General features: G+C 39.0%; 1 protein-coding gene across 1 annotated transcript; it reads left to right on the forward strand.

Moving 5' to 3' along the window:
- Positions 1–94: 94 nt before the first annotated feature.
- Positions 95–25050, forward strand: AIRE (autoimmune regulator). The gene is made up of 12 exons (XM_088131939.1): positions 95–244; positions 1431–1605; positions 1999–2151; positions 2538–2609; positions 3747–3865; positions 6694–6809; positions 11220–11316; positions 11772–11927; positions 13638–13759; positions 14607–14703; positions 22036–22104; positions 22474–25050. Exons 1-12 carry the CDS (start codon positions 95–97, stop codon positions 22552–22554), a joined length of 1407 nt encoding a protein of 468 aa, XP_087988065.1. The 3' UTR covers positions 22555–25050.
- The last annotated feature ends 134 nt before the right edge of the window (positions 25051–25184 follow it).

Here is a 25184-nt window from a genome sequence, read left to right on the forward strand (position 1 = left end):
GCATTTTTAATAAGGCTTGGTTCATACAAAGTTGATCCAAAAATAAACTTGGAAGATTAGTTTACTCATTCTGTACATATCTTTCTGTCCCAGGATGTTCAATTCTAATAGATCATTAGGAGAAGGAGATTTGAGAAAATTACTGAAGATTTATCGCACAGAGATTTCAATGGCAGTGGATGATGTCTTCCCATTACTTCATGGGCTTGCTGATCATGAAGTTGTCACTGAAGAGATGTTCAAGGTGAGAGAGGAAAAAAATAATACTGAGTACTATATAGCTCTTCCGTATGTAGTATTGGAATGTCTCAGTTTGTTTTAAGCTATCCATTTAATTTGTGTACTATAATAATTTGCATATTTGCTCTCTTATTTTATACAGTATTATGTATCATTCATGTTCAGCCACAGTTTTGCTGATCTATCTCTCACTTTTTAGTTTTGGGGGTTTTATTTTTTATGACTGTATTTTCTCTTTCATTCTGTGCAAATTATTGAAATACAATGTTTTTGAGACATTAAGACTATTTTGTTTGTGTAAACTTTTATTTGGGCAGTTATGGTGAAAATCATCAGAGTCTGCAGCTATATATCCTGAGTCTCAACTTTTAGTATCAAAGTATGAATGGAAAGTTTTGTCTCCCAATTTATATACCAAAAATCATGGATATAGTTTAAAAATCACTGCAAATGGCTACAACAGAATGCCTGTCTCAAGGCCATAGTTCAGGGAATGAGCAATCTGGGGGCACTAGTGACTTTTCCCCACTCTTTTAGCATACAAAATTAGCATTTTGCTTCAATTTCTAAAGCACTTTCAAGACTACTTATAGTTCCAAATAGCTTACATTCAATTTTGCTCAGTTACTATTTTTTCCAATATAACTTTCATTTTATCTTTCTCTATATTATATTACAAATGACTGCTTAAATTTGTATATATTCTGATTATATTATATTGCATTGCATGGATTGCATTGTATTACATTATATTACATTACATTATTATAGTTTTCTCCCCAATAAACATTCCTTTTGCATGGAATTTTCTGTATACAAAGTCTCTTTTTGTACATGATATCATCTAATATTAATATTTTAAGGTAGAAGTCATCCTAAAATATATGTATACACTTTAAGATGCAGCTTTAAATTATATTGCAAAATTCAGAAAGGACCAAATATCAAAACTTTACTTTGTGTCTTAGTTTGAGATGTGCAAATTAAATAAATTGCATTAAAATTATTTCTCCTCATCCCTTGTTTCTAAAATAGAGTATTCAAATGTTGAGACTGTTAGCATGCCTAATTAGCGACTTCTCGAGAAGATGGACTACACCAAATAATATGTATGCTAAGCGTTTTAAAAGAGTAAGATATATTTGGGAATTAGGCTAATTTTGCCTTTTTTTTTTCTTTTTTTCTTGGAGGACACTCTCCACCTGAAGGAAACTGAAGGTTGCCACAAGGCCTTTTACACCATGTTGACATGGCTGCTGAATCAGGATTTATCTTCCATCAAAGATTTCTGGATGGTCCTTTTCAAAGAGTACAACCTGGAGAGGTATTCCAAGCTCCAGTCCATTTGGAGCAGCTTTCCTAAAGGTATAAGATGTTGCCATCATGGCCTTACATATGAAAGGTACAGGAGATAGTAAGAAGCTGCAAATGATAGGTAGTATAAAGACTGGAAATTATGGGAGTAATCTGGGTTTTATCTAATTGGTTGAATATGGTTTCTACTAAAATTAGTGAACTTAGGACATGACTTACATGTCAAAGTGATTTCAGTATGAGCTAAGATTCAAGTTTAATTTCAAGCCAGCCATTTGATATAATGATGGAAATGGGGGTTAATGATAGTAGCACATCTAGAAGATATATCTTGTGGCATGTATCTTTCCCTGCTCAGGAAGTATTGTCTTCTATTGTTGGAGACAAATTTCCACAATTGTGGGCAAGAATCCCACTCAGCCTCAGTATTTTCCTTGTTTTCAGATATGGATTTCAGCAGGCATCGCAGGGCAAAGAAACTTGCAATCAGTCCTAAGGTGGTGACTCAGCACAAATCCCAAGGAAAGAGAAAGATGACAGAGGAAAAAGACCCTCTGCAATTAACTCAGCCTTCAGGAAAAACTGATCTGCACCTTGGTATAGAATTATTTATTGTGGTTTTACTGTATCCTGTGGGATATTGCAGTTTAACTAAAATATGAAAAAGAATGAGTTTAAAAAATAAAGGAAACCTCCTCCCCTCCAAAAAACGTAAACACCTCAGAAGAGGAATCCATTGTAATGTCATCATACTGCATTTTTCTCCTTTTATAAAACTAAAGGCAACATGCAGTGGGAGTTCAACATTTCATTTCAGTTTCTTTTCTATGCTAATGATTCACAAGCTTCCAAGAAAAACTTAGTTCTTAATATTTTCCTAATAAATTAAATGGGATTTATTGTTATTGTGCATTTTGCAAAAGAAAAAAAAGGGGGGGGCACTTTCTGCTTTCAGTATTGCAAGCTGTCTTATAAATCAACAGGGTCCTTTCCTAAAGCAAAAGCTGTGAGGAAATTAGAGAATGCTGAGGTACAACATTACCCACTTCCAAATGGTAAGTTTACCACTTTGCTATGCTTGTTGAATACCCTAATCCAAACTGTTCAGCTACTGCTGTGAATTGACCTACCCCTCTCAAAATTAAATTTAAAATCATTTTACAATCTTGTTTTATTATCATATCTCATGAGTTTTGGAATGTCTCCCTGAGATCTTACAAAGGAACACTGAAATTTCACAATATTTTGACATCCTTGCCTGCAGTCTTGTCAATATCATATAAGAGTACTGAAATGTCACAAGAGCTTGATCAAGTTTTCAAATTTAACTTTAGAAGTCTTTGGTTGCCAGTCTCTGACCTAATCTATCCAACATTATTCTTATACTATGCCTTGATGTACTGCTCTCTCAGATATGATCCCAATAATAATTCTTATTATTTAGAATTCTGAATGGCTAAGGTATTGCTCAGCATATAAATTTTTTGTCTGGCCAAGGGCCCTATACACTGAATTAGGTAGAAAAAGAATGACATGCAAAGGCTATTCAGCAACTTTTACTGAATCAGTTTTTCATCGTAGCAGTCAATCTAAGCTGCCTTTTGGTGATTTCACTCAAGTCCACTCTTTGCATGTAAGAAAACTGATTAATTATAAAATTCAAATAAGAAATATCAGATCATTCAATATTATCTACATGATTGGTATCAGCCATCTCTCTACAATTCTCCCAGCCAATCTAAAGGACTTTCTAAATGCTAAGAATGTGCTTTTTTTTTAAAAAAAAAAACAACCTATCTTCTTCAAACAGAAATATAGAGAATTCCAATGTCAAGATGGAGACCTTCCAAGGGAATATTACCTTGATCATTTATATTATAATAACATTTTTAAATGCTATTTGGGTAGATCTCATTTTTGCAGATGGGGGACTGAGGTATAAAGATAATGAATCTACTGAACAGTCAAGAATTGAACACAGCTGTTTCAAAATCCTTCATTCTACTCTTTTAATCCCACTTAAACAATGGCACTATGATATTCTCCACATTATGTTAAACTTGCTTCTTCTTTTGTTGTAAAATCTATACCAAAAGGATAATTTGGTTTAATATTCCAATTACAGTTAAGGTTAAACTGTCTCATAGGAAAGGTATCACAGTTCCAAAGATGTTAAATATGTCTTTTTCCAGGCAATGCTAAGAAATTTGTTAAAGTTGGGGATGAATGTTATACATCATGCACATCGGAAGAACTTGGAGAGAATAAAGCTTATGAAATGAAGCCCAGCATGAATAACAAAGAACTCCAGGTTTCTGAATATGTATGACTATATACTATAATCAATTCTTATTCTCTTGGGCTCTTCTGTAGCAAAGAGAAATCTGTGCTGGGCTGGCTTCTCTGTTTACAGTCAGATCCCACTATGGCAAGCATATGGTGACCACATAGAGTCTCCATCTATGGAGACAGATGGGTAAGTCCAAGAGCCTCTATTAGTCTTATTTATATAGCACCAGCAGTGAAGTACTTTTCAACAAGGGTTGCATGCAACTGCCAATCTGTATTAAGATGCAAAACTAGCAACTTCTCTCCATGGTAAATATGTGACATGACTATTCAACATGTGAATAGCTGAACAACAGCAAGAAAAACATTTGCATGCAGCTTCCACATACAAGAGAGAGATGCTTGTGTTCAATGCTGCATAGTTTATCTTTCATACTTGTGGGAAAGTTTGTGTGGAATTTGGATGCATTATTTTAAAGCAAAGGACCAACCAGTGGGTCCTGTATGTATGCAGCCTATGTATGCCTTCCTTGTTGCCTCACTGAGCCTTGTCAATCCACTATTGCTGAAAATTGTGGCACAATTTCTCACCATTTCAGTCAGTGATCCCATGAAACTACAGTGTAAACCTACAACAGGCCTGACATATTTAAAAAAAAATAAAGTCTCCAACCTTGTCCAAAACCTAAGTGGAAAACAATCCCATACAATTTGCATCACTGTTTCATCTATTGTGGCACTTGGGCACCCAGTAAATGTTAAGTGTGGTTTTTAACATTGTCCACACCTGCTTTAAAAGATGCTAATGAAAATTCTCTCATGGAAACTCTCTACTTCAGCCACTCATTTTACCCTCTGGATCAATTAGTATTAACTATTAATTTGCTTCAAGACAGTGGAACATCAATATTTGCCAAGTTTCTTTGGAGACCCCATTATCCTGTTTCTGTATGGTCTGACAGAATTAGGAATTCAGGGTAAGATGCTGGAAAGAAGCATCATTTGGACTTTTAATTAAGGTGCAACATTTTTGCATTCCAGGGCCTTGCTATCAGCTCATATTTGAATGCAATCCTATGCACTTTACTCAGATATAAGTCACATTATGATCAATGGGGCTTAGAGTGTTTAGGATTGCAGCCATAGTCAACAGGTTGATTTGTGCAGCCTGGTTTGTCTCCTCATTTTCAGAGTAGAGATCAAAAAGCAAATTAGCAGGTTAGGTGACACACCATTCCTTTTCATATTGTCAATGCAGTTGCCCAGAGGTAATAAGGAATACTGTATACCTGTGCCAGCTGTCTTGTTTGCTCTTTACACTTTTTGTTTTGTTTTATCCTTGAGCTGTTCTTTCTAATTTTCTTCCTCTTGGGGTTATGGAATATGGGATGATGCTTTTTAAAAAAAGAAATCATGGAAAATACCCTCTTACACTCAATAGTTTTTTTTTGTTATTATTAATCAGGCATGTGTCATGCTTCCAGAAAGAAGTCAGGTGGCCTATATAAGAGTATCCCGTATTGTCCTTAGAATATTTCTGGAACATAGATTAGGCTGAAGTATAGAGACAGTTCATGAACTTCATGGTTAAGCAGAGACTTGAACTCTTGTTTCCCAGTGAAATTCCAGTGCATCATCACCTGTATCTTGCTGAGCTAAATAAAAGAGGCAAGAACATAGAAAGAACCTATAAATATATTTTTGTTGGAAAGACTAATCCTTTACTGTATATGATATAATTAGAATATAATCAAAAGTTCCCATAGACTTTCCTGTGATAGGATCGGGGGGGAGGGGGGGATGATTGAAGTTGTCCTGTGTGTTGTATAACTAGTAGTCTAGCTCATTAGCTTTCTCCTAATCTCTACTAAATGCCCAACATATAGCTTGCTGAATCTGTCAGAGTGGGAAGTCCCAGGTTTCCTTAGCTATTTACATTGGTGTCAGTTTCAAAGATGAAGTAGGTTTGGCCAGGATACTTTTTTTTCCTTCTTAGATGTTGTGCCATTTCTATCAAGATGGAATTCCCCAAATATTTCAAAGCTTATAATAACTGCACAAATTAGATTTTGTTTTACCTGCTCTCATAAAAGATGCTAATGATTACCCTCTTTCTCAGCTGGTTAGTTTCAGGTTTTATACATTGTCCCTGAATAGAGGTAATCAGCAAGGCTTGCAGAGATTTGGGGCTCTTCTGTATGATCTACTGACTGTGCTTGGAGACATCTCACTATTTTTAGAGGATGTGTCCCCACAATGCCAAGTCTCTTTGGAGGCCCCATTATCACTTCCAGCTCAGGGTGGAGGCAGCCTAAATTTGTCCTTAGCTATTCCAGTTTTAAAATAGTGTTCTCCATCTTCTCCCACAAGTCTTAGAGTATGAATGAGGTTATGACACCTTATTCATGACCTTGATGATGCTGCTGTCAGGAGCTGGCATCTAGTGAGCTTCTATTGGCTGTTTGAGGATGCCCCTGCCATATGGCCAATATGCACTATCCTCCATGGCTATTTTGGCTTGGTCTGCAAAAGAAACTGGATACCTGATTTCTGTAATATCTGACTCAGGTTTTGCAAAGCACCATTCAGGCATCATACAGGTTCTTTATATATATTGGTATACTGATCTTCTGGAAGGCTGTAGACCTATTATTAAACAAGTGTTCACAGTCTTGTAAAAGATCTGTTTGTTTAAAAATGGACTACCGGTCAAGGTAGACTGAGAAATGATAATTTTAACAGAGGTCTGGTGATTTAATGAGATGGCAAAAATCCTCAGTCATATGCAGAGAAATTAGTTGAAATTTTAATGTTCTTTTGGTTTTAATCATTCCACAATTTGCTGGTCAGAAGAACGATGATGAATGTGCCATCTGTAAGGATGGTGGAGAGCTGATCTGTTGTGATGGATGCCCTAAGGCTTTTCATCTTGGCTGCCTTATACCACCACTGACAGAGATTCCAAGGTAAAGAGAACTTTTATCCATCTATAATTGAATATAGGCTAGAGTACAAAATTACAGGCCATTTTCTTTCTTGTGTAATTATGATTCTTTGTAGCCTTTACAATTAGTTCCTTTGCTTAGCTTTGTAATCTTGTGCAGCATGTTCCCACTGAGTTTTCTAATCAATTTTAGGGTGCAGGCTATCAGTAATAGAAGTGTTTTTGTTTTTATTATTAAACATATAAAATATAATAAACACTTGGTTATAATTAAAAAGTTACTTAGCACTGTCCCAAAGTAAAAATGAAGAATAGTGAAGAAGATAGATACTATAGATAGATAGAGCTAGAGTGAGAGCGAGAGATAGTTTATATCTTAGATAGATATCTTCAGGTCAGACCCAACTTCTAGGGTCTGTAAAGGCAAATGTTCTCCATCTCAATCTGTCTTCAGTGACTATTGGCACCTCTTACAGGAACATTCCACTGATAACCTTGATCTCATCCAACTACCTTATCCACTGTCTTCCTTTCTTCCACTTTGCTTAACCTTGCCAGCCATTCTAGAACATCATCCACTTGCAACACATGCCCAAAGTATGCAAGTTTCTGCTCACATAACTTCAGTGGAGTAGCCATTCTTTATTCTTCCAAGAGCAATTTACTGCTTCTTTTTTGTAGATCACAGTATTCCAAATCCATAATTTGAAGGTATGTATCTTATTTCACTTGCTCCTTTTCAGTGTCCAGTTTTTTCAGCTATACATTGCCATTGGAAAATGCATTGCTTTAACTATTCTGATCTTTGTTGTGCAGATTTGCAGGTGTAGAAGGTATGGTATAACTGGAGGAATGTTAAAATATGGATGTCGTCTACTTATGAAGTGGCTGTGTGACTTATTTAATGTATGTTTAAAGATGACATAGAAAAATATCTCAATCAAGAATATCAACAAATAGAAAAAATAGCAGGAAAAAGAAAATGAGATTTAAAAAAAAATCAGAAATATTGCAGGAAAATGTATAACTAAGGTAGGACTGCTGAACAGTAATAATGGGAGAGATCTAATAGAGGCAAATGAAGTTAAAAGAAGATAGTAAAACTATCCTGAACTCTTTAGAAACAGGATTATTGAATGACAGAACCATTTGTAAACCAAGAATAAGGAACAAACAATACTAGTAAATGAAGTATGATAGGCAATTGACCAGCTGTCAAATAGCACCAGGTAGCTGCACCAGGTACAGAGGAAATATCACTGAACTGTTTGAAGTTTCAGGAGAAGTGGTAGTTAATGTCCTAATAGATTTATTATTCATTATTCAATTTATATGACTGCCCATCTCACCCAAGTGACTCTATGCAGCTCACAACAGTGAAAATCATGAACTACTATGCATAAACTTCTGTGACAGACTGTTGATGCAGCTATGAAGTTTGATGCATAGTACAGGAACTTTAATTACAAGAATCTATATCCAGGATTTTTCCATGTCTTTTAAACACAAAATGGTGGGAAAATATGCCATCGGCTTTTACCAACTGCATTACCAAAATATGGTGGAATGATGAGAGGTGGCTTCAGAAACTACAAAAATGTTTTCAAGGGTTCCATGCAGCCCTGGATTGTAAATTGTAATTATGGATCAGGACTGTGTGGTCTATAGATGAGAAAAGATTGGGTATATATCTTTATATATATAAGTGAGATACAAGGGAATGTGTAAATTATCAAACGATTGCAATATTTCTGGGTTCCAGCAACATTTCAGTAAAGATATTATAAGAAAAAAGCCATGTATGGAGAGAGAAAACCTAAATGAACAGGCTAGTTTCAGAAAAGAAAGAAGGATGTGAGATCGGATGGCTAATGTAAGATGGAAAATGGAGACAGCAAGACAATAGAAGGAGGTTTACATTAGCTTATTTTTATGTTTTTAGTTTTTATGTATAGGGTTTGCTTTATAGCTTGACTTTTTAATTGATTAATTATTTTAATTAATGTGGTATTTATTTTTAATTGTTTGTGGGTTTTGTTTTAATTGTGAACCACCCAGAATCACCTGTTGGGGGAGACGGGTGGCATACAAATTTAATAAATAAATAAATAAATAAATAAATAAATAAATAAATAAATGCTATAGTAAGGTGTCCAACTACGTAGAATGTGGAATATATTAAGGTTAATGGATGTGCTAGATTATTCTTCTTCTGATTATTCTTCTGAGCACCTTTATAATGAACAAGAAGCTATGGTTAAAACTGAGAAGCAGAGTGGGTCAGAATGGGAAAGTGAGTGAGACAAGAATGTATATTATCCACATTACCTAGTTAATTTGTACAGCACATATATTACAAGAATGCCAGGACTGAAAGAGATCATGGCTGGAATCAAAATTTGATTGCAATACCAACAATTTGAGGAATGCAGGCAATATTTCTTTAGGTAGCTGAAAATAAGGAAGACTTAGAAGAGTTCATCTAAGTAAAAATGAAAACTAAAACATTTAGATTCATGTTAAATATTTAAAATACAAAGGTAAAATCAACAACTATGCTTAGTAAATCCTAGCTGACAGTGAAGGTAGATGGTTCTTCTGTTTCTTGGACTCACAAATAAAGATGGATAGTGTGCTTGAGTAAACAGGAAATCAATGCTATGGAGGAAAGCAATGATAAACTTAGACAAAATAATGAAGGATATTTCAGTGACAATAGAGACGCTAATTGTTAAAACAGCACTTTTCTAGAGGCAATGTATGACTGAAATATGAATACTGAAAAAATAGAAGGAAGAAGATAGATTCCTTCGAATTATGAACCTGAAGATAGTTATTACTATGGGATGCAAGAAGAACCAATCATTCTTGGGTTAAATAAAAATTGTTTGATCCCTTGAGATAATGATCAGTAAACAGAAACCCAAATACTTGGGCATGTGGTACAAGCAAATAATGCAGCAGAAAAAATGATTATGCTTGGCAAGGTTGAAGGAAATAGAAGAAGGGAAAGATAACAGATCAGATGGATATAGAGAGATCCAAGATAATCACTGGAATATCCTTGGAAGAGCTACAGATTATCACTGAGAGCAGGTTGAGAAGGTGGGTATTTTCCCATATAGTCACTGGGGGCAGACCCAACTCAGTGGCTTCTAGGTAACAACTAAGTATAAGAGCATCCACAGTCTTAGGGAGTATCCTAAAAAGAAAAAAAAGTACCTGTCCTTTTTTCATCCCAGGATGGCTTACAGTATCTGCATTGAAATCTGCAGTCTGCATGTGCCGCTTCCATTGCTGCACTGGGTCTGCCCTACTTGCACTTTAACATAGCACAGTTATGCTCTGAAAACACCAATATTCCTTCACTATCTTTATGATGCTGCCCTTGCCTCATCTCCAGGCCATGAATGAAACAGCCTGAAATCATAATAGACACAACAGTATTAAAGTAATGTTTTTCTGCTTAAATCAGTGCTATTACATCATAGTTTCAAGATGTGTAAAATCTGTTCATTTAGTCATGCTTGTGTTGGAGGTGAGATCAGCGGACATGTTGTATGTGTGATCAGAGGTGTGTTTGGGAAATGTTGGGAAGACTGGCCTCAATCTCCCAGCCTCTGCTGCAGCCATTTTATCCCAGGATTTGCCCTCTCCATGAGCATCTTGATTTCTTTCAGATTCATCTCCCTTCTCCCTGCTCCTCCCTGTTTTTGATATAAACTTTTCTTTGGGCTTCCAACATGGGCAGAGAAGAGGAAAACAGAGCTCCACTATTTTATGTGGAAAGAAGAAACATTTTTACGCTAATCTTCTGGAACAAAACACCCTGAAATGTATTTCTGCCTTTAGATGCCACAGCCCCACTTTTCTTCATTGCAGTGTCCAGAAAATAACGAGGGCTACTAAATGGAGCTTGTGTTGCTTATTTGCCATTTTCCTCGTATTTGTCAATCACCCCACCTCCCCCTCCCACCATAAGAGAGTAAGACAGGACAGCAAATTTTATGTTGACATCATTTTGTGCCACTTTAAGGAGAGAGCAGCACTAACTCAGAAGGGTTAGAAGGAAGGTCTAGTCAGACAGAATGGGCAGAATCAGACAGCCAGCATAGACAGCGGGTCTTGTGTACAGGGAGCAGCAGCAGCAAGATATTGATGGATATAATTCCATGCGCATTGTGAAAACCAAAGTTAAATATAATGGAGAATGCTGCCCCTACAGTGCTGAAAGTAATGCAACTGGGAATTACCTCTAAAAAGATAAGGTGGAGAGAGGGAGACAGCAAAATATCTTCGGCCAGTATTATTTGAAGATACTACTTTGCATGAAGAAAAACTGATTCTATATAAGATTTAATAAGCTCATTTTTCCTTCTCTCTTACTATATTTGATCATACATCTGTCTTTCTGCTTTGGAACACTCACCAGTGGGACATGGAGGTGTGATTCCTGCTCATCTGGAAAGGTCAATCAGGACAGGGGGACTGAAGAAGAGAAGAACAGAGAATCCTTTTCTCAAAGTCAGGTATAACTGCGATTTTTGACTTTCCATGTCAAATGTTCATTCTGGCTGGAGATGATAGGAACTATCATGCCAGATACCAGAAACATATCTGGCATGGTAGTTCCTATCATCTCCAGCCAGAATATCAGTTTAGAGGAGGCTGCCATATCTAAGTAGTTCTACGATCTGCTCTTTTATTTGTGTAAGTCTTCCAATGGCTGGCTGTACATTTGCTCCTGTGTCACAGTCCAGTTTTCATCCTGAACAAAGAAAACAGAGAATGAATTTTGTTCAAAGCTATGCATAGATATTTGGTATACAATATGATAAAAAAATTCTGTCACTTTAAAAACAATTTGAGATCAGCGTATGACACATCTGAAATAATTTGTATGGCTTGTACTGCCTCCTCCTTGTAGATGTTTTCACTGCTACAGCTGAATAAGGACTGGAGTGTTATTTTTCTGCCTGCTTAGGGTGCTGTTTATGTCCAGAGAACAACTGAAGATGGGAGGAGAGTTCTCATCAAAGAACCTCTGTGTGCCTCCTTCAGGCAGCCTCTGCCATCTCTGCTCTCTGTGCCTGTGGCAACTCCACCCACAGTACAGAATGTGGGAACAGAGAAACAGCTGGTCAGTAGATTGTCTTTCCATGGATTTTTCACATTTCAGTGGGTGAGGCCATTGGGGTGGGTGAAACAATTTGTTGCCGTGAATGGTACTTGGCTGATTTGATCAGAAGAGCTATATGACAGAAGTTTAAAGCGGGAGTATGCTCTTGTCCTTGAGCGCAGGCCAAGGATCACGCTCCAAGAGGTGAATGGGCTAGGACCAAGAACTGGGCAAAGCCAAGACAAACTCTAAAACTGAGTTAATTTAAATTTAATTAAAATTAAATTAAGTAAATGGTTAGTATTATGATTCTCAATATTAAACTTAAGTGAATGTAAGTAAATAGTTAATATGAGAGCCAATTTGGTGTAATGGTTAAGGCACCAGGCTAGAAACGGGGTGGCTGTGAGTTCTAGTCCCACCTTGGGCACAAAGCCAGCTGGGTGACCTTGGGCCAGTCACTCTCTCTCAGCCCTGGGAAGGAAGCAGTGGGAAACGGCTTCTGAAAATCTTGCCAAGAAAAATGCAGGGACTAGTCCAGGCAGTTGCCAGGAGTCAAGAATGACTTGAAAGTACTAAACAAAATTAAGATGGTGGTCCCTTCTTCTGTTATAAAAAATGGCAATGCAGTAGCACCTTTTGAAAGGATTGTGGGATGCCACTCTTACAATGCTGTGTAAGAGTCCTTGGATAACATTCCTGCTTTTCTTTCATGCTGGGGATGACATAAATAAGTACAGTAGATCTATGAAAGAGGTTACAATTTGATATTCAGCTTATGCTAGCTAGTATTTCTAGCATTTTAGAAACATGAAATGGTCTGATCCCAGGGTTTTGTTTTTGCTTGTTTTTAAGTTCTAAATTGTTCCCTTCCCTACATAGACTAGTTCTGATCAAGCAGATCTAATGTGGAGTCCTGGTTAAGGTGTTGGGCTAGGAATGGGGAGCCCTAGGTTCTATTCCACGCACAGCCATGGAAGCTCACTAGGTGACTCTGGACCAGTCACCCTCTCTCAATGCAATGTATCTTAACAAGTTATTGGGAAAATAGGAAGAGATCCAGCAAGAGCATATATGTTTCCTGGAATTCCTGTTATAAAAGATAGAATATAAATCTAATAAATAAGCAAGCAGCTATGGAAGTGTTTATAGTGCTTAATGTTTAAATCGTTGCAATGAAATTACTGTATACTGTGCTTTTTTTTCATTCTCCTGGATCTCAAATAACTATGACTAAAGAACTTAAGAACACCCCTGCTGGATCAGACTAACACTTCTTGCTTCTCACAAATAAGAGATAGAAACATATCCCTTTCCCTCTACCCAAAAATGACTCTCTTCCTCCCCCGAAGGACTCAGCTGGATCAGTAAGTATCATTTGCTGCTGTTTTACAATGCAAGGACAGTGGTAAAGTATGACCTCTTTACCATTCCTAAGACATCCACTGATATTGCCGGTATTATGAAGATGAGTGGACCAGGCAGTTTGGACCTATTATTGCTGAGGTTTCCAAAGTTTAAATGTTTATTTTTTAAGTTTTCTCATTTTAATTAGGGTTGTTTGTGTGCTATAAGGCTAAGGATGGGAATGTGGGTGGAGCTCTAACCAATTATGATAGAGCAATTAAGCACAGGATAGAAAAGATTGTACATAAAGCACAAAACAATTCTCAAGAGGGTAAAAATGGACCATACTTTGCTAGAAAATGACTTTAAATTGTATTTTTGCAGAAACTGACCATTGGTGACAAATGCAGTATATGCCGGAAAGGAGGAGATGTGATCTACTGCAATAAATGTTTCAGGGCTTTCCACTGGCGCTGCCATTTTCCTGCCCATGCAGATCAAATCAGGTGTTAACTGCATCCAAGAATAAACCTTCACTTATTTCCCCCAAGTTTCTGTCGTATATGTGTCAAGCCTTAAGCATCTTAGTGTATAGCTCCTGTGGAAAGAGGCCCCAGTTGTTAACATAGAAAGTGAGCAGGAGGAGGATGGAGACCTGGCAAATATGGGTGTCAATTGGACTAAATTAGTGTGCCTAATGTGCCATCTAGAGGCATATTTGTTCCTAAGTTTCTCCAACACAGGTATTCTAAGGTTTTAGTTAAGACTTTGATTTCACTTCACCTTTTACAGAGAGGGTTCTGCACAGTCATTTGTATCCTGGAACTTTCCCAGTGTGGATCTGCCCCAACTGAACCCTAGAAATCAAAATATTGATGAATCTATATACTTTTAAAATTATTTCTGGTTGCATTATGACTTTAATGACTAACAAAGCAATCTTATCATAGATTCATCATATACCTAGGCAGCCAAGGTTGTGTGAATCGGCTATAAAATTTATAAAGTAGCATGTAAGACCTGTCCTATTTTGTGCCTTTCTACATAGGTTAGATGAATGTTGAGCATGTGCTTCAGCTGTATCACTTCATTGCAGGTGCAAATTCACATAACTGCGAATGATCCACCATACCACCATCACCCTAAAATCTCCCTGCATATCAGAAACAAGATAGCAAGGAGGAAGGCTTTGGTCTAAATGTTTATGCTGCTGTTTGATTTTCTACATAGATAAAATGTTTATGTGAGGAAGAACATTAAATCACGTGAGAAGATTTAACAACCATGGAATCTGAAATCAAATCCTATGCCTTAAGGTTATATGCTTAAAATTATTTTTATATTGTGTTCTAGTGGAATCCTGATATGCAAGTCCTGTTCTGACAACTCTACCGTTATCAACTTGGAAGGAGAATCACACTCCAGTGCTCAAACACTACGAGCAATTAAGGTCAGAGTTCCCATATTCTTTTCAGCCTTATTGTGCCCAGTGGATTAAGGCAGCTCTGGTAGATCCAGAGATGATCATCATGACTGTTCATGCTTCAGATGTGAAATGCAATTCCCATAATTGGCTGTTTACCTTGTTATCTGGGATTAATAGGAGTTATAATCTAAAAACTTCTGAACAGCCTTAATTTCCCTATCTGTGCTCCAACTGCTAAACCATAACAGATTCTCTTTATTAATCTTGCTGTTAGTATGCACAACACATTCCCGTTTCATAGACAAAAATAAACCAATATTCTTGCTCCAAAGAGTGTACAGTCTTAAATCAACAACAAATATTGGAACATAAAGATAAGGTTAGGAAGAAATCTGCAAGTAAATATAGCTCCATTCACAAAGTTTGGTTATACTTGTACATAAAATTGAAAGTATTAAATCAAAGAATTCATTCAAGAAGTGGATTTTGAGAAGGAATTTGAAGAAAAAGACATGTATGGCGGCCTCCATATGTTTAACTATGACACAAAGCATACAACTTTTACATGATTATCTGTTAATCCATTCCTGCAACTTATTCTTTTGAAAAGTGTTCCTAATGGTTTCTGCTTCAAATGTACAGAATCATTTTCATTCCCAAAGCTCAACTCAACCTCACTGTACTAAACATCTTACATCTGTGTTCCTCTAACTAGACTGAACCCCATGAAGACTTTCCTTCTCCTAACAGATTATTGTGGCAGTGACTCCTTTTTGGGGAGAGGCAGGGACCTGACAGTTTCATGTGTCAGAAGGTAAATGTAAGACCACCAAAGGAGTAGGAAGATAGGTTAATTTATTCACATCTATCTTCTTAAGCTCCCAGGGACAAGGCTTTAAAACAAAGAGTCTCCTTTGAAGTCTTGGTCTGTCAAATTATTAAATCAAATGACAGTTTCTGTAAGGACCAGCAATGCACAGTTCCTAATGAAAGCAACTTGCATTGACACCATCAATTCATTCATTTATTTAGGACTGGTATACAGGTTGAAAGCATTGCTGAAACTGAAGCCCCACACCCCAGAAGTTACACTTATCTCCCATTTCCCCTTTCATCTCTCCCCCCCCCCCCCGCCTCTATGTCTCTCAAATTGTCTTGTCTGGTTTCTGTTGATTTCCCTGCTCCTCCTGTTGTCTCACACCTGATAACTTGGTCTCCCGTTGAGAAGCAATGATAGCCCTTGGGTGTCTGCCAGCTCTCCCCTTACCCTCTTAGCATTTCAATGGCAGAACCGAAGTAAACAAGCCAGCAGGGCAGTTGCTTGTTTGCAGAGGTTCTGACATGCCACCCCTCTGGAGAAAAGACTGGTTTCTAGAATTTGGAGTCCTGTAATGAAATGGGGGGGGGGAGAGAAAACACGCATGTATATACATATATACAATTCACTATTTGGGTTTATCTGGATATTTCCTGTAAAATTCTTTGACTTTTGGGGTTGGGGTGCTTTTACATTCTTTTTTGCAACCCATTCACAGTAAGACTTAGGGAAATGTTTCCACTGAATTAAAAACTGTATGTCCCCTCTATGGTTTCTGGAGTCTAAAATTTCTTTTGCTTCAAAATGTCGTTCCCCTTCAATCATCAATGGATCGGGTGGTGGCTGAGTTGTGTGCCACTGTGCCGATTCTTTATACGGCTTCAAATAGCTGCAATGAAATACAGGGTGAATCCTCCTGAGATTTTTTTGGTAGTTGTAATCTAAAAGCAACTGGGTTAATTACGTTCTCTATTGGGAAGGGTCCAAGGAATCTGGGTGCTAATTTGCTTGATGGTTGTGAGGACTTGAAGTTTTTTTGTAGATAGATACACCTTGTCTCCCACCTTCCAATCTTTCTCAGGGGATCGCTTGCGATCAGCATACTTTTTATAACAGTCTCTCGCCTCCTGCAGGGCTTTGTTAGTTTGGGGCCATATGTCCATCATTTGTTTCATCCATTCATCTGTTGAAAGCGCTGGAGTAGGTTTTTGAGGAAGTTCTGGAATCAGTACAAATCCTGCCTGTTAGCTATTTTAAATGGGGTGAATCCTGTGCTTTGATGAACCGCGTTGTTGTGAGCGACTTCGGCAAAAGGTAGAAGCTCCACCCAATTGTTTTGTTGATAATTAACAAAACACCGTAAGTATTGTTCTAACACCGAGTTCAGACGTTCACAGGATCCATCCATCTGGGGATGGTGCGAAGTTCGACCCAATTAGCTTTATAAACTCCCTCCAGAACTTGGAGGTGAACTGTGTTCCGCGGTCGGTCAAAATTCGTTCGGGAACTCTGTGCGCCCAGTACACATGTTGTTTAAATAATCTGGCTAGTTTTTTCACGGAAGGAATGGGCGCGCATGGCACGAAATGGGCTTGTTTGGAAAACAAGTCCATGATTACCCAGATCACCATTTTCTTGTTGCTTTCCAGTAGCTCTACAATGAAGTCCATAGCGATCGGTTTCCAAGGTCTATCCAGATTTGCCACTGGCTGCAGCAGACCCATCGGTTTACCTCCCTAAATTTTTGCCATGGCACACGTTGGGCAAGTAGCTATGTATTCTGCCATGTCTTTCCTCATGGAGGGCCACCAAAATTGTCTTCGCGCGAAGTGCAAGGTTTTTACAAATCCAAAATGCCCTGTGGCTTTGCTGTCATGGCTGCACTCTAAAATTCCCTTCTGGGATTCAACTGGGACATATAACTTTTCACCTAGCCACCATGCTCCCCCCTCATTTGTCAAGGAATCTTTGTGCTGTTGAAACCATTCATCTTTCTGTAAACTGCTGTTTAGTGCCACTAATAGATCTTTTCCGGGTTTCTCCTTTTGCTGTTTATTGCGCGCCCTGGTAAGGGCTGCCATCCCTGTTTGAGAGTTGGGAATTATCGCAGCCACCACTTCTTCCCTCTGGCTGTTGTACTGGGGTAGCCTAGAGAGTGTGTCAGCCAGGAAATTCTTCCCCCCCGGTATATATTTCAATGTGAAATTGAAATGGTTGAAAAATTGAGCCCATCTAACCTGTTTTGGGGATAATTTCCTCAGGGATCTCAGGGATTCTAAGTTTTTGTGATCAGTCCATACTTCAAATGGGTGGGGGGATCCCTCTAATAGGTGCCTCCAAGTAATTAATGCCCATCTCACTGCGAATGCTTCCTTTTCCCACACCATCCATCGCCTGTCTCGGAAACTTTGCAAGAAATGTAAGCATGTGGTTGCAAAATGTTGCTTTCAGTTTTTTGCATTAAGACTGCCCCTACGGCTACGTCTGAGGCATCCACCTGAATTATAAAAGGCTTTTTGGGGTCGGGGTGCTTTAAGGCCAGTTCTGCTGTGAACAATTGTTTTAATTTTTTGAATGCTGCTTGGCATTCCTCCGTCCATTTTATGGGTGCCCCCGGTCTCTGAGTTGTTGCTCTATTTTTTCCCTTGGTCTTTAACAAATCTGTGAGTGGCAGGGCGACTTGAGCGAAATTTGGCATGAATTGTCTGTAAAAGTTTGCAAACCCCAAGAAACTCTGCAACTGCCTGCGAGTCTTTGGCACCTCCCATCCAATGATGTCTCGCACCTTTGCCGGGTCCATTTCAATCCCTTGGTATGATATGCGATACCCCAGATAATCAATCTGCTTTTTATGAAATTCGCATTTGGAAAACTTCGCGTATAACTGGGCATCTAACAATTTTCTCAGCACCTTCCTCACCAACTGCACATGTTCCTCCAAAGTCTCTGTATAAATTAATATGTCATCTAAATACACTAAGACTAAACTTGTTAGCCCATTTGTCCAAAGGGCAAATCTTCACAAAACTGGACCTAAGGGACGCTTATTTCCGGGTGCGCACTATACAGAAATTCCTGTAGCACTTCATTTATCAGCTACATGAAGACCCCTGGGGCCCTGGACGATCCGAACGGCATGACCCAATATTGAAAGCAACTGAGAGGACTGCTGAACGCGGTCTTCCATTCATCCTCCTTTTTAATGTGCACCCGGAAATAAGCGTCCCTTAGGTCCAGTTTTGTGAAGATTTGCCCTTTGGACAAATGGGCTAACAAATCTTTCATCAACGGGCGGGGGTATTTGTTCTTTTTACATATAGCATTCAGTCCTCTATAATTGGTACACAATCTGAGCGATCCATCTTTCTTTTCTCTAAATAAAATGGGCACTGCCACTGGTGATTTCGCCAGCTGTGTAAATCCCCGCTGCAGATTTGTGTTAATAAATTCCCTTAGCGTCTCTAGTTCCTTATGGGTCATGGAGTACGTCTTTCTTTTGGGAAGTTTCACCCCAGGTTCAATGTCAATGGCACAGTCTGTTGGTCTGTGTGGGGGAAGCTGATCTGACTCTACCTCGCTAAACATCGTTTCCAAATCTCTATACTGCTCCTGAATCGGGTAGGGAACTTCGGAGTCAACCCGTTTAATGGGCTCAACGTTTGCCGCCATGTTCACTGATTTTGGGGGGTGACCCTGGCATATTCTTGGTCGGTATAAGTCCCATCTTGGAATGCCAGGCTTCCTGTTCCCCAGTCCACTGTGTTGCCCCAGCGTGTCACCCAAGGCAACCCCAAGATCAATGGGTGGTTAGCTATCAGAGCCACTAGGTAATATAAAATTTCCCACTGGTTCCCAATTCTTATCTCGAAAGGTTCCATGCGGAATTCTATGCCCCCCGCTGTTGAGCCGTCCAATTGTGCAAACACCACAGGGTTCTTTAATCTCCGCGTCCTCAGTCCAAGTTCCTCCACCATGGCTGGTTTAATTAAGTAGCTTGTGCACCCAGAGTCTATCAACGCCTTCACGCTCATCCTGCAACCCGACTTCGCAGCCCTCAGCTGCACTCCCACCAGCATAGGACTCACCTTCAGGTCTCCGTCATGAGACTCGTCTCCTGTTCCGTTTTCAGATGACTCGCTGTCCCTCACTGCTGAGGTTTGGGTCCGTCTACTCGCTCCCATGGCTGCCATTTGCTTCTGGGTTTGCTTGAGACTTTTCGGCAGGTTCTTAACTTGTTTAGGTTTCGCAGCAGCCTGTACTGGATGGCCTGAAAGGCAATTTGTAGCATAGTGCCCTTCTCTTCCGCAACAGAAGTACCCTCGCTTCCTGTGCTTCCGATCGTGGCCGTTTCTCTGGTCTTTCCTGCCGGGTTTCCTAGCTGTTGACTCGGATGTCGCCTCTGGCGGATCCTCGGGAGTGCGAATGCTTCTTCTGTTCATCCTTACCTCCACTCTGCCGGCGAGAATGATCCACTCCTCTAGGGACTGGGGTCGTCCCTGGCTAGCGCGTGGTCCAAAAGTTCCTGCCGTAGCCCATCTTGGAAATAGTCAATGTTTAGGTCTTCACTCATAGTCGGAAGTTTTTCAGCGAGTTCTCTAAATTCCAAAGCGTAGTCTGAGACCATTCGACTCCCTTGTTTGATTCACTTGATGGCACTCCTCACTTTGATGGCAGCAAGTGGGTCTTCGAATTGTCTGCGCAGCATGACCATGAACTCATTTAGGTTTCTCAATTCTGGAGCGTTCGCCCGATGCATCTGGGCGACCCAGTCGGCTACCCTACTCTTGAGGAAGCCCGATATATAGGCTACCCTCTCCAGATCATTTTTGAATTGGTGGCCACAGCTGTCCAAGAAAAGGCGTACTTGGGTTAAGAAATATGCCACTTGGTTGGGGTCTCCCCCAAAAGTCGCCCACAGACCCCGCAGCCTTAGCATACTCTCCTCCTCTCTCGTGCTCCTCCCAGAGCCACCTTCCTCTTCCCCGCCTCGGGAAAATTAGTTCTCACTTGCCCCTTCACTGGGTTCCAAAGAAGGGGCTGGTTCTCTCATCTGCGAATTTTGGAGTTGCCCGGGCCCGATCCTGGTTCCCAACGTCTTTTTGAGCCATGTCTTCACTGACTTTACCTTGTCCGTCAATATGTTCAGTGAACTCACTTCATCTGTCAGCGTGTCCAGCTGCTTCTCTGACTCGTCCACGCAATCTTCCATCACTCCAGTGCAGGTTTGGATCTTCCTGATTCCGTCCAACCGTCTAGTCGTCCCGAGTCTTCTTGGAGGCTTGGCGGCCATGCTTCCTTCCGAAATCTGGGTCCTTTGTATCCAGCTTCCTCGGACGACTGGCTTCAGGGCCCTTTACCGTTTTGCTGTTGATCTACTTGGTTTGTCTGCCAAACCCTGGATGCCACCAAGTGCTCTGGCTTCAACTTCGCTGGGTTCATCATCCATCTCTGCTGATTCGTTGGCCGCTTGACCAAGAAATCTGTGGAATTTCCCTCGGAGAATTTTCGCTCTGGGTAAAATTTGCAGTTTCAGCCAAATGTAAGGACCAGCAATGCATAGTTCCTAATGAAAGCAACTTCCATTGACACTGTTGTAGATTCAAAAGGAAATTCATTTATTTAGGACTGGTATACAGGTTGAAAGCATTGCTGAAACTGAAGCCCCACACCCCAGAAGTTACACTTATCTCCCATTTCCCCTTTCATCTCCCCCCCAGCCCCCTTATGTCTCTCAAATTGTCTTGTCTGGTTTCTGTTGCTTTCTTCCCTGCTCCTCCTGTTGTCTCACACCTGATACCTTGGTCTCCTGTTGAGAAGCAACAATAGCCCTTGGGTGTCTGCCAGTTCTCCCCTTACCCTCTTAGCATTTCAATGGCAGAACCGAAGTAAACAAGCCAGCAGGGCAGTTGCTTATTTGCAGAGGTTCTGACAGTTTCCAACTAAAGCCATCTTGATAGTAGAAGTTTATGTCCCTTGGTCTTCCATTCCCAGCAGGCGCATCTGGAATGCCAGCCTCATCTGAATAAATTTAGGTGGCCTTTTTCTTTACTGTAGTTAGTCCCTTATCTTTCCAAGTGGTAGTTTTTGTGGGAATAGCTCAACTCTTAGTCAGGGGAAGTGACCTGTTTCAAGGCCTGGCCTCTTTGAAGGTTTCAAGCAGGGCTTACAGGCCTGAATAGAGAATTCCAGCAGCAATTTTTTTTTCTACTTTTCACTTTATCTCCATTGCTTGCCTATGATCCACAAAAGTCCTCCTCTCATGGCTGGTGTTTTCTTTGTACCATAGTTATGTTATGCAAAATTTACACCAGCTTTCTCCAACCTGGTACGCTTCAGATGTGTTAGACTTCAACTATGATAATCCCTTAGCACTGTGGGTATTGTTAAACACATGAAACTAATTTATATAAAAATTCAAGAACTAAGGCTGTAGTCTAGTCCATATTTAGCATGGGAACAAATCCTACTGAACATGCTGGAACTTACTTCTGACTAGACATGTATAGGATTGTATAGTAAGGAAATATTTTGAATCCTAGGTAGTAGAAGAATCTGCTGGAACTGAACCTGCATTGAACAAAGATGATCTGGACTCACTCTTAGGGGAGGTAAAGCAAGTAAATGTTGTAGGTTTATTTGTTCAGCTTTGTAAAATATCTAATGTGGAATTTATAATGCATCTGCAGGCTTCAGCAAATGTCAACCCCTGCCTGGTAATGTTCAACATTTGGCACACTAGTTTTAACCTCATCACTATTACCAAATTCAACCAGAAAATGATTTGCAAATTTCTGGAAAAGATGGCAGATCACAATTAGATGTGGTTTTATCCTGCTCAGGAACAGTGAATCTATTTTTTTAAAGTGTGAAAATAGTTCTGCATTTGCCTCTTGCCTTTACTATATATTCTATTCCTATGAGTTATCTTCTTTTTATATTCAGATTCTAATTATTTTATTTTCTCTATGATCTTCCAGAATACATTTGATGGGATTTTGCATTGGGCATTCCAGAGCATGTCTCGTCCATTATCAGGCACCCAAGGATTTTTCTCATAGTAGCCTAGATGTGGCACTATTTTTCAGTAACATCTAGATCCACTGCTATTTTTCAGTAACATGAGATACAATCTAATTTGTCTGCAGTTCAACACTGTGTTCTAAACTACATCTTTATACCAATATGCTAATTCTCTTAAATGTATATTTCTGTGCTTATTTTTAGTTGACAGAATGTACAGATAGTTGTTGTTTAGCAACTGCCTCGTTTAGTGACCATTTGCAGTTACAAGTTGATGAAAAAGTAACTTTACGACCAATTCTTGCATTTATTACCTTCACAGGTCTGTAAAACAAAGGAAAGCTGAAGTAAGATCATAAACACAGTCGTGGTTTCACTTAGTGACCACTTCACTTAACAACCAACAACTCAGTTGGTCCCAATTGTGGTTGCTAAACTAGAACTATCTGTATATTTTCATTCTATACCTGAACAGGTCAACAAATTAATCTCTCAAATGTTGGTATGATGGAGTAATATAAAACATTCAGAAAATCTGCGGTGGAGTTCCCAAGGCTGATTCTTTTCAGGAACTTCAATTTGCCTTCTGTGGGAGAAGGGTTGGAGATAGCTCAGGAGTTCATAATGATTATGACAGCCATGGACCTGTCCCTGGTATACAGGGCCCAACACATTCTGGAGACTATGCTTTAGATATGGTTTTTATCTTGGGGCAGCCATAATGTGATCTACAGCTCTGGGACTTTAATATCTGTGCTTTACCAGATTGCTCCCTGATTGCTATAAAGTAATCTCTGATTTTCTGAACATTTTACTATTATTCCATCATGCCGTAATTTGACTTGGAAGATCTGGTACCATAAACCTCATGGGATGGATGTACCTATTTGATTGGTCAGCCCCAGGCATCTAATGGAGTTGCTTGGTTGCAGCTTTGGTTTCAGTATTCTTATCTAGTTATTCAGACATGCATTCAGGACCTTGGAACTGATGAACTGTAATGTACCCTAAAACTGCCAGTTTTTCTAATTCTGCTCCTATACCTAATATGAAGAAATTAAACAAATTAAGCTCTTGTTGTCGTTTATCTCTGTGCCTTAAAAAGATGATCTTGTATGCTTTCAACTGATAAAGCATAGAAGGTAGTCCAGGAGCTGTATTTCCATACTGTTTTTCATATTTCACCTCTCTAATGTTACATAATTTTGAAAAGCCGGCACATTGTTTTTGATAATCTTACTATTGTGGAAGAAAAAACCCTACTGTATGATTAATGTAATATAAAACTTTAGATGCTTGTGCCATGCTGTATATTTTCAGCAACCATTATACTATTAATATACTCAAATATATTAATAATATACTCTGTATACAATCTATACAATATTTATTTCCACTCTCTGATATAGCAGGAAGTAGGATAGTTCTGGGGTCACTTTGTTGGAATAGTGATAGCACTTGGATCAAGACTGCATTGGAATGAAAAGAGGCTAATTCTCAGTTCATGTAAATTCATGAGGGAGGGACAAAATTCTCAGAGACCTATATTCTAACATGATGGAAATTTCTTCTTCATAGCTCTCACCAACTCCTTCAGGGTTGTAGACTGAAATAACCTTTTGTGCAATCTGAAGTCATGTTGAACCAGATAAATATATTTTCCTTTTAAACCTGAATTGTCTCTAAATGCAGTTCTTATTGATAAATAGCCTATACTAGATATTCAAATACACAACCTTCTCCTTTCCCCACCCCCTTGCTCCAGTAGACCACTGCCTACCAGCTGGGCAATACATCAGAAGCCTTGTTAGTTATAGTGCTTACACGCTATTCAGTAACAAAAGGTCTCTGGATAATTTGCAGGAAAAAAACTGCATATGCCATAACAGTATAACAAATAGGACTGCAAAGCCTGGGAAAATAAAACAATAACTAGTATTCAAAACACCATAACTTATGATATCAGACAAGTCAATTTGGAAAGAATATTCCAGTGCTAAAATACCACCACTTAAAAGGCTCTCTAATTTAAATTTCCTTCATAAATTACAGAATTTTTATAATGGTAGATATTTGTATGGAGAACATATAGCACCAGTTGGCACCTCCTTAAATGAAACATTGCCATGCATGCCCATGAAAAGATGCAGAATTAAAAAGTGGCTCATAGGTGCTACGTGAACACCCACATGTGCTCCAGACGACCTTTTTCCCTTTGACTCAGCTGTGCTGTAAACTTGCATTTTTAAAAACAGAGCATACAATAAACCAGCAGAGGGCAACACCAGTCTATTTCAAATTCAGGCACTATCTAAATCTAAAAACTTACTGTTTCCTGTAATGAATGTTATGTTCAGGACTTACTTCTAGTAGCAAGAGAAATTACAGTTGAACTAATATATTTTAAAGAAAAACATCAGAACAAAGCCTGCTTGTAACATTTTGTGCTTCATTTTAAAAATTCTATTGCTATTTCACCACTGACAGCTGTGTTTACATATTATTCTGGCATTATTTTTGTGTCTTAGTTTTTGGCTCAGAAGACTTGAGCAACGTCATCAAAATAAATAGTTGATCCGTTGTAGACTCTGCCTCTTATTTTAATTTATGTTAAATTGTTGTGTTGGATTTCGTTTTTTAGTCTGGCTTATAAAAGTTCAGTCTTATA

The sequence above is a fragment of the Python bivittatus genome, unplaced genomic scaffold (genome assembly GCF_059951505.1).
Source record: "Python bivittatus isolate LINGU-HERP-01145 unplaced genomic scaffold, Pbiv_v1 ctg000980_np1212, whole genome shotgun sequence".
Lineage (NCBI taxonomy): Eukaryota > Metazoa > Chordata > Lepidosauria > Squamata > Pythonidae > Python > Python bivittatus.

Excerpts from the sequence above, each read along its gene's own strand:
- AIRE (XM_088131939.1), top strand. The coding sequence starts at position 95 with ATGTTCAATTCTAATAGATCATTAGGAGAAGGAGATTTGAGAAAATTA. Across the intron at positions 2,152-2,537 it reads AAAAACTGATCTGCACCTTG|GGTCCTTTCCTAAAGCAAAA; the intron begins GTATAGAATTAT and ends ATAAATCAACAG. Across the intron at positions 13,760-14,606 it reads GCCCATGCAGATCAAATCAG|TGGAATCCTGATATGCAAGT; the intron begins GTGTTAACTGCA and ends ATTGTGTTCTAG.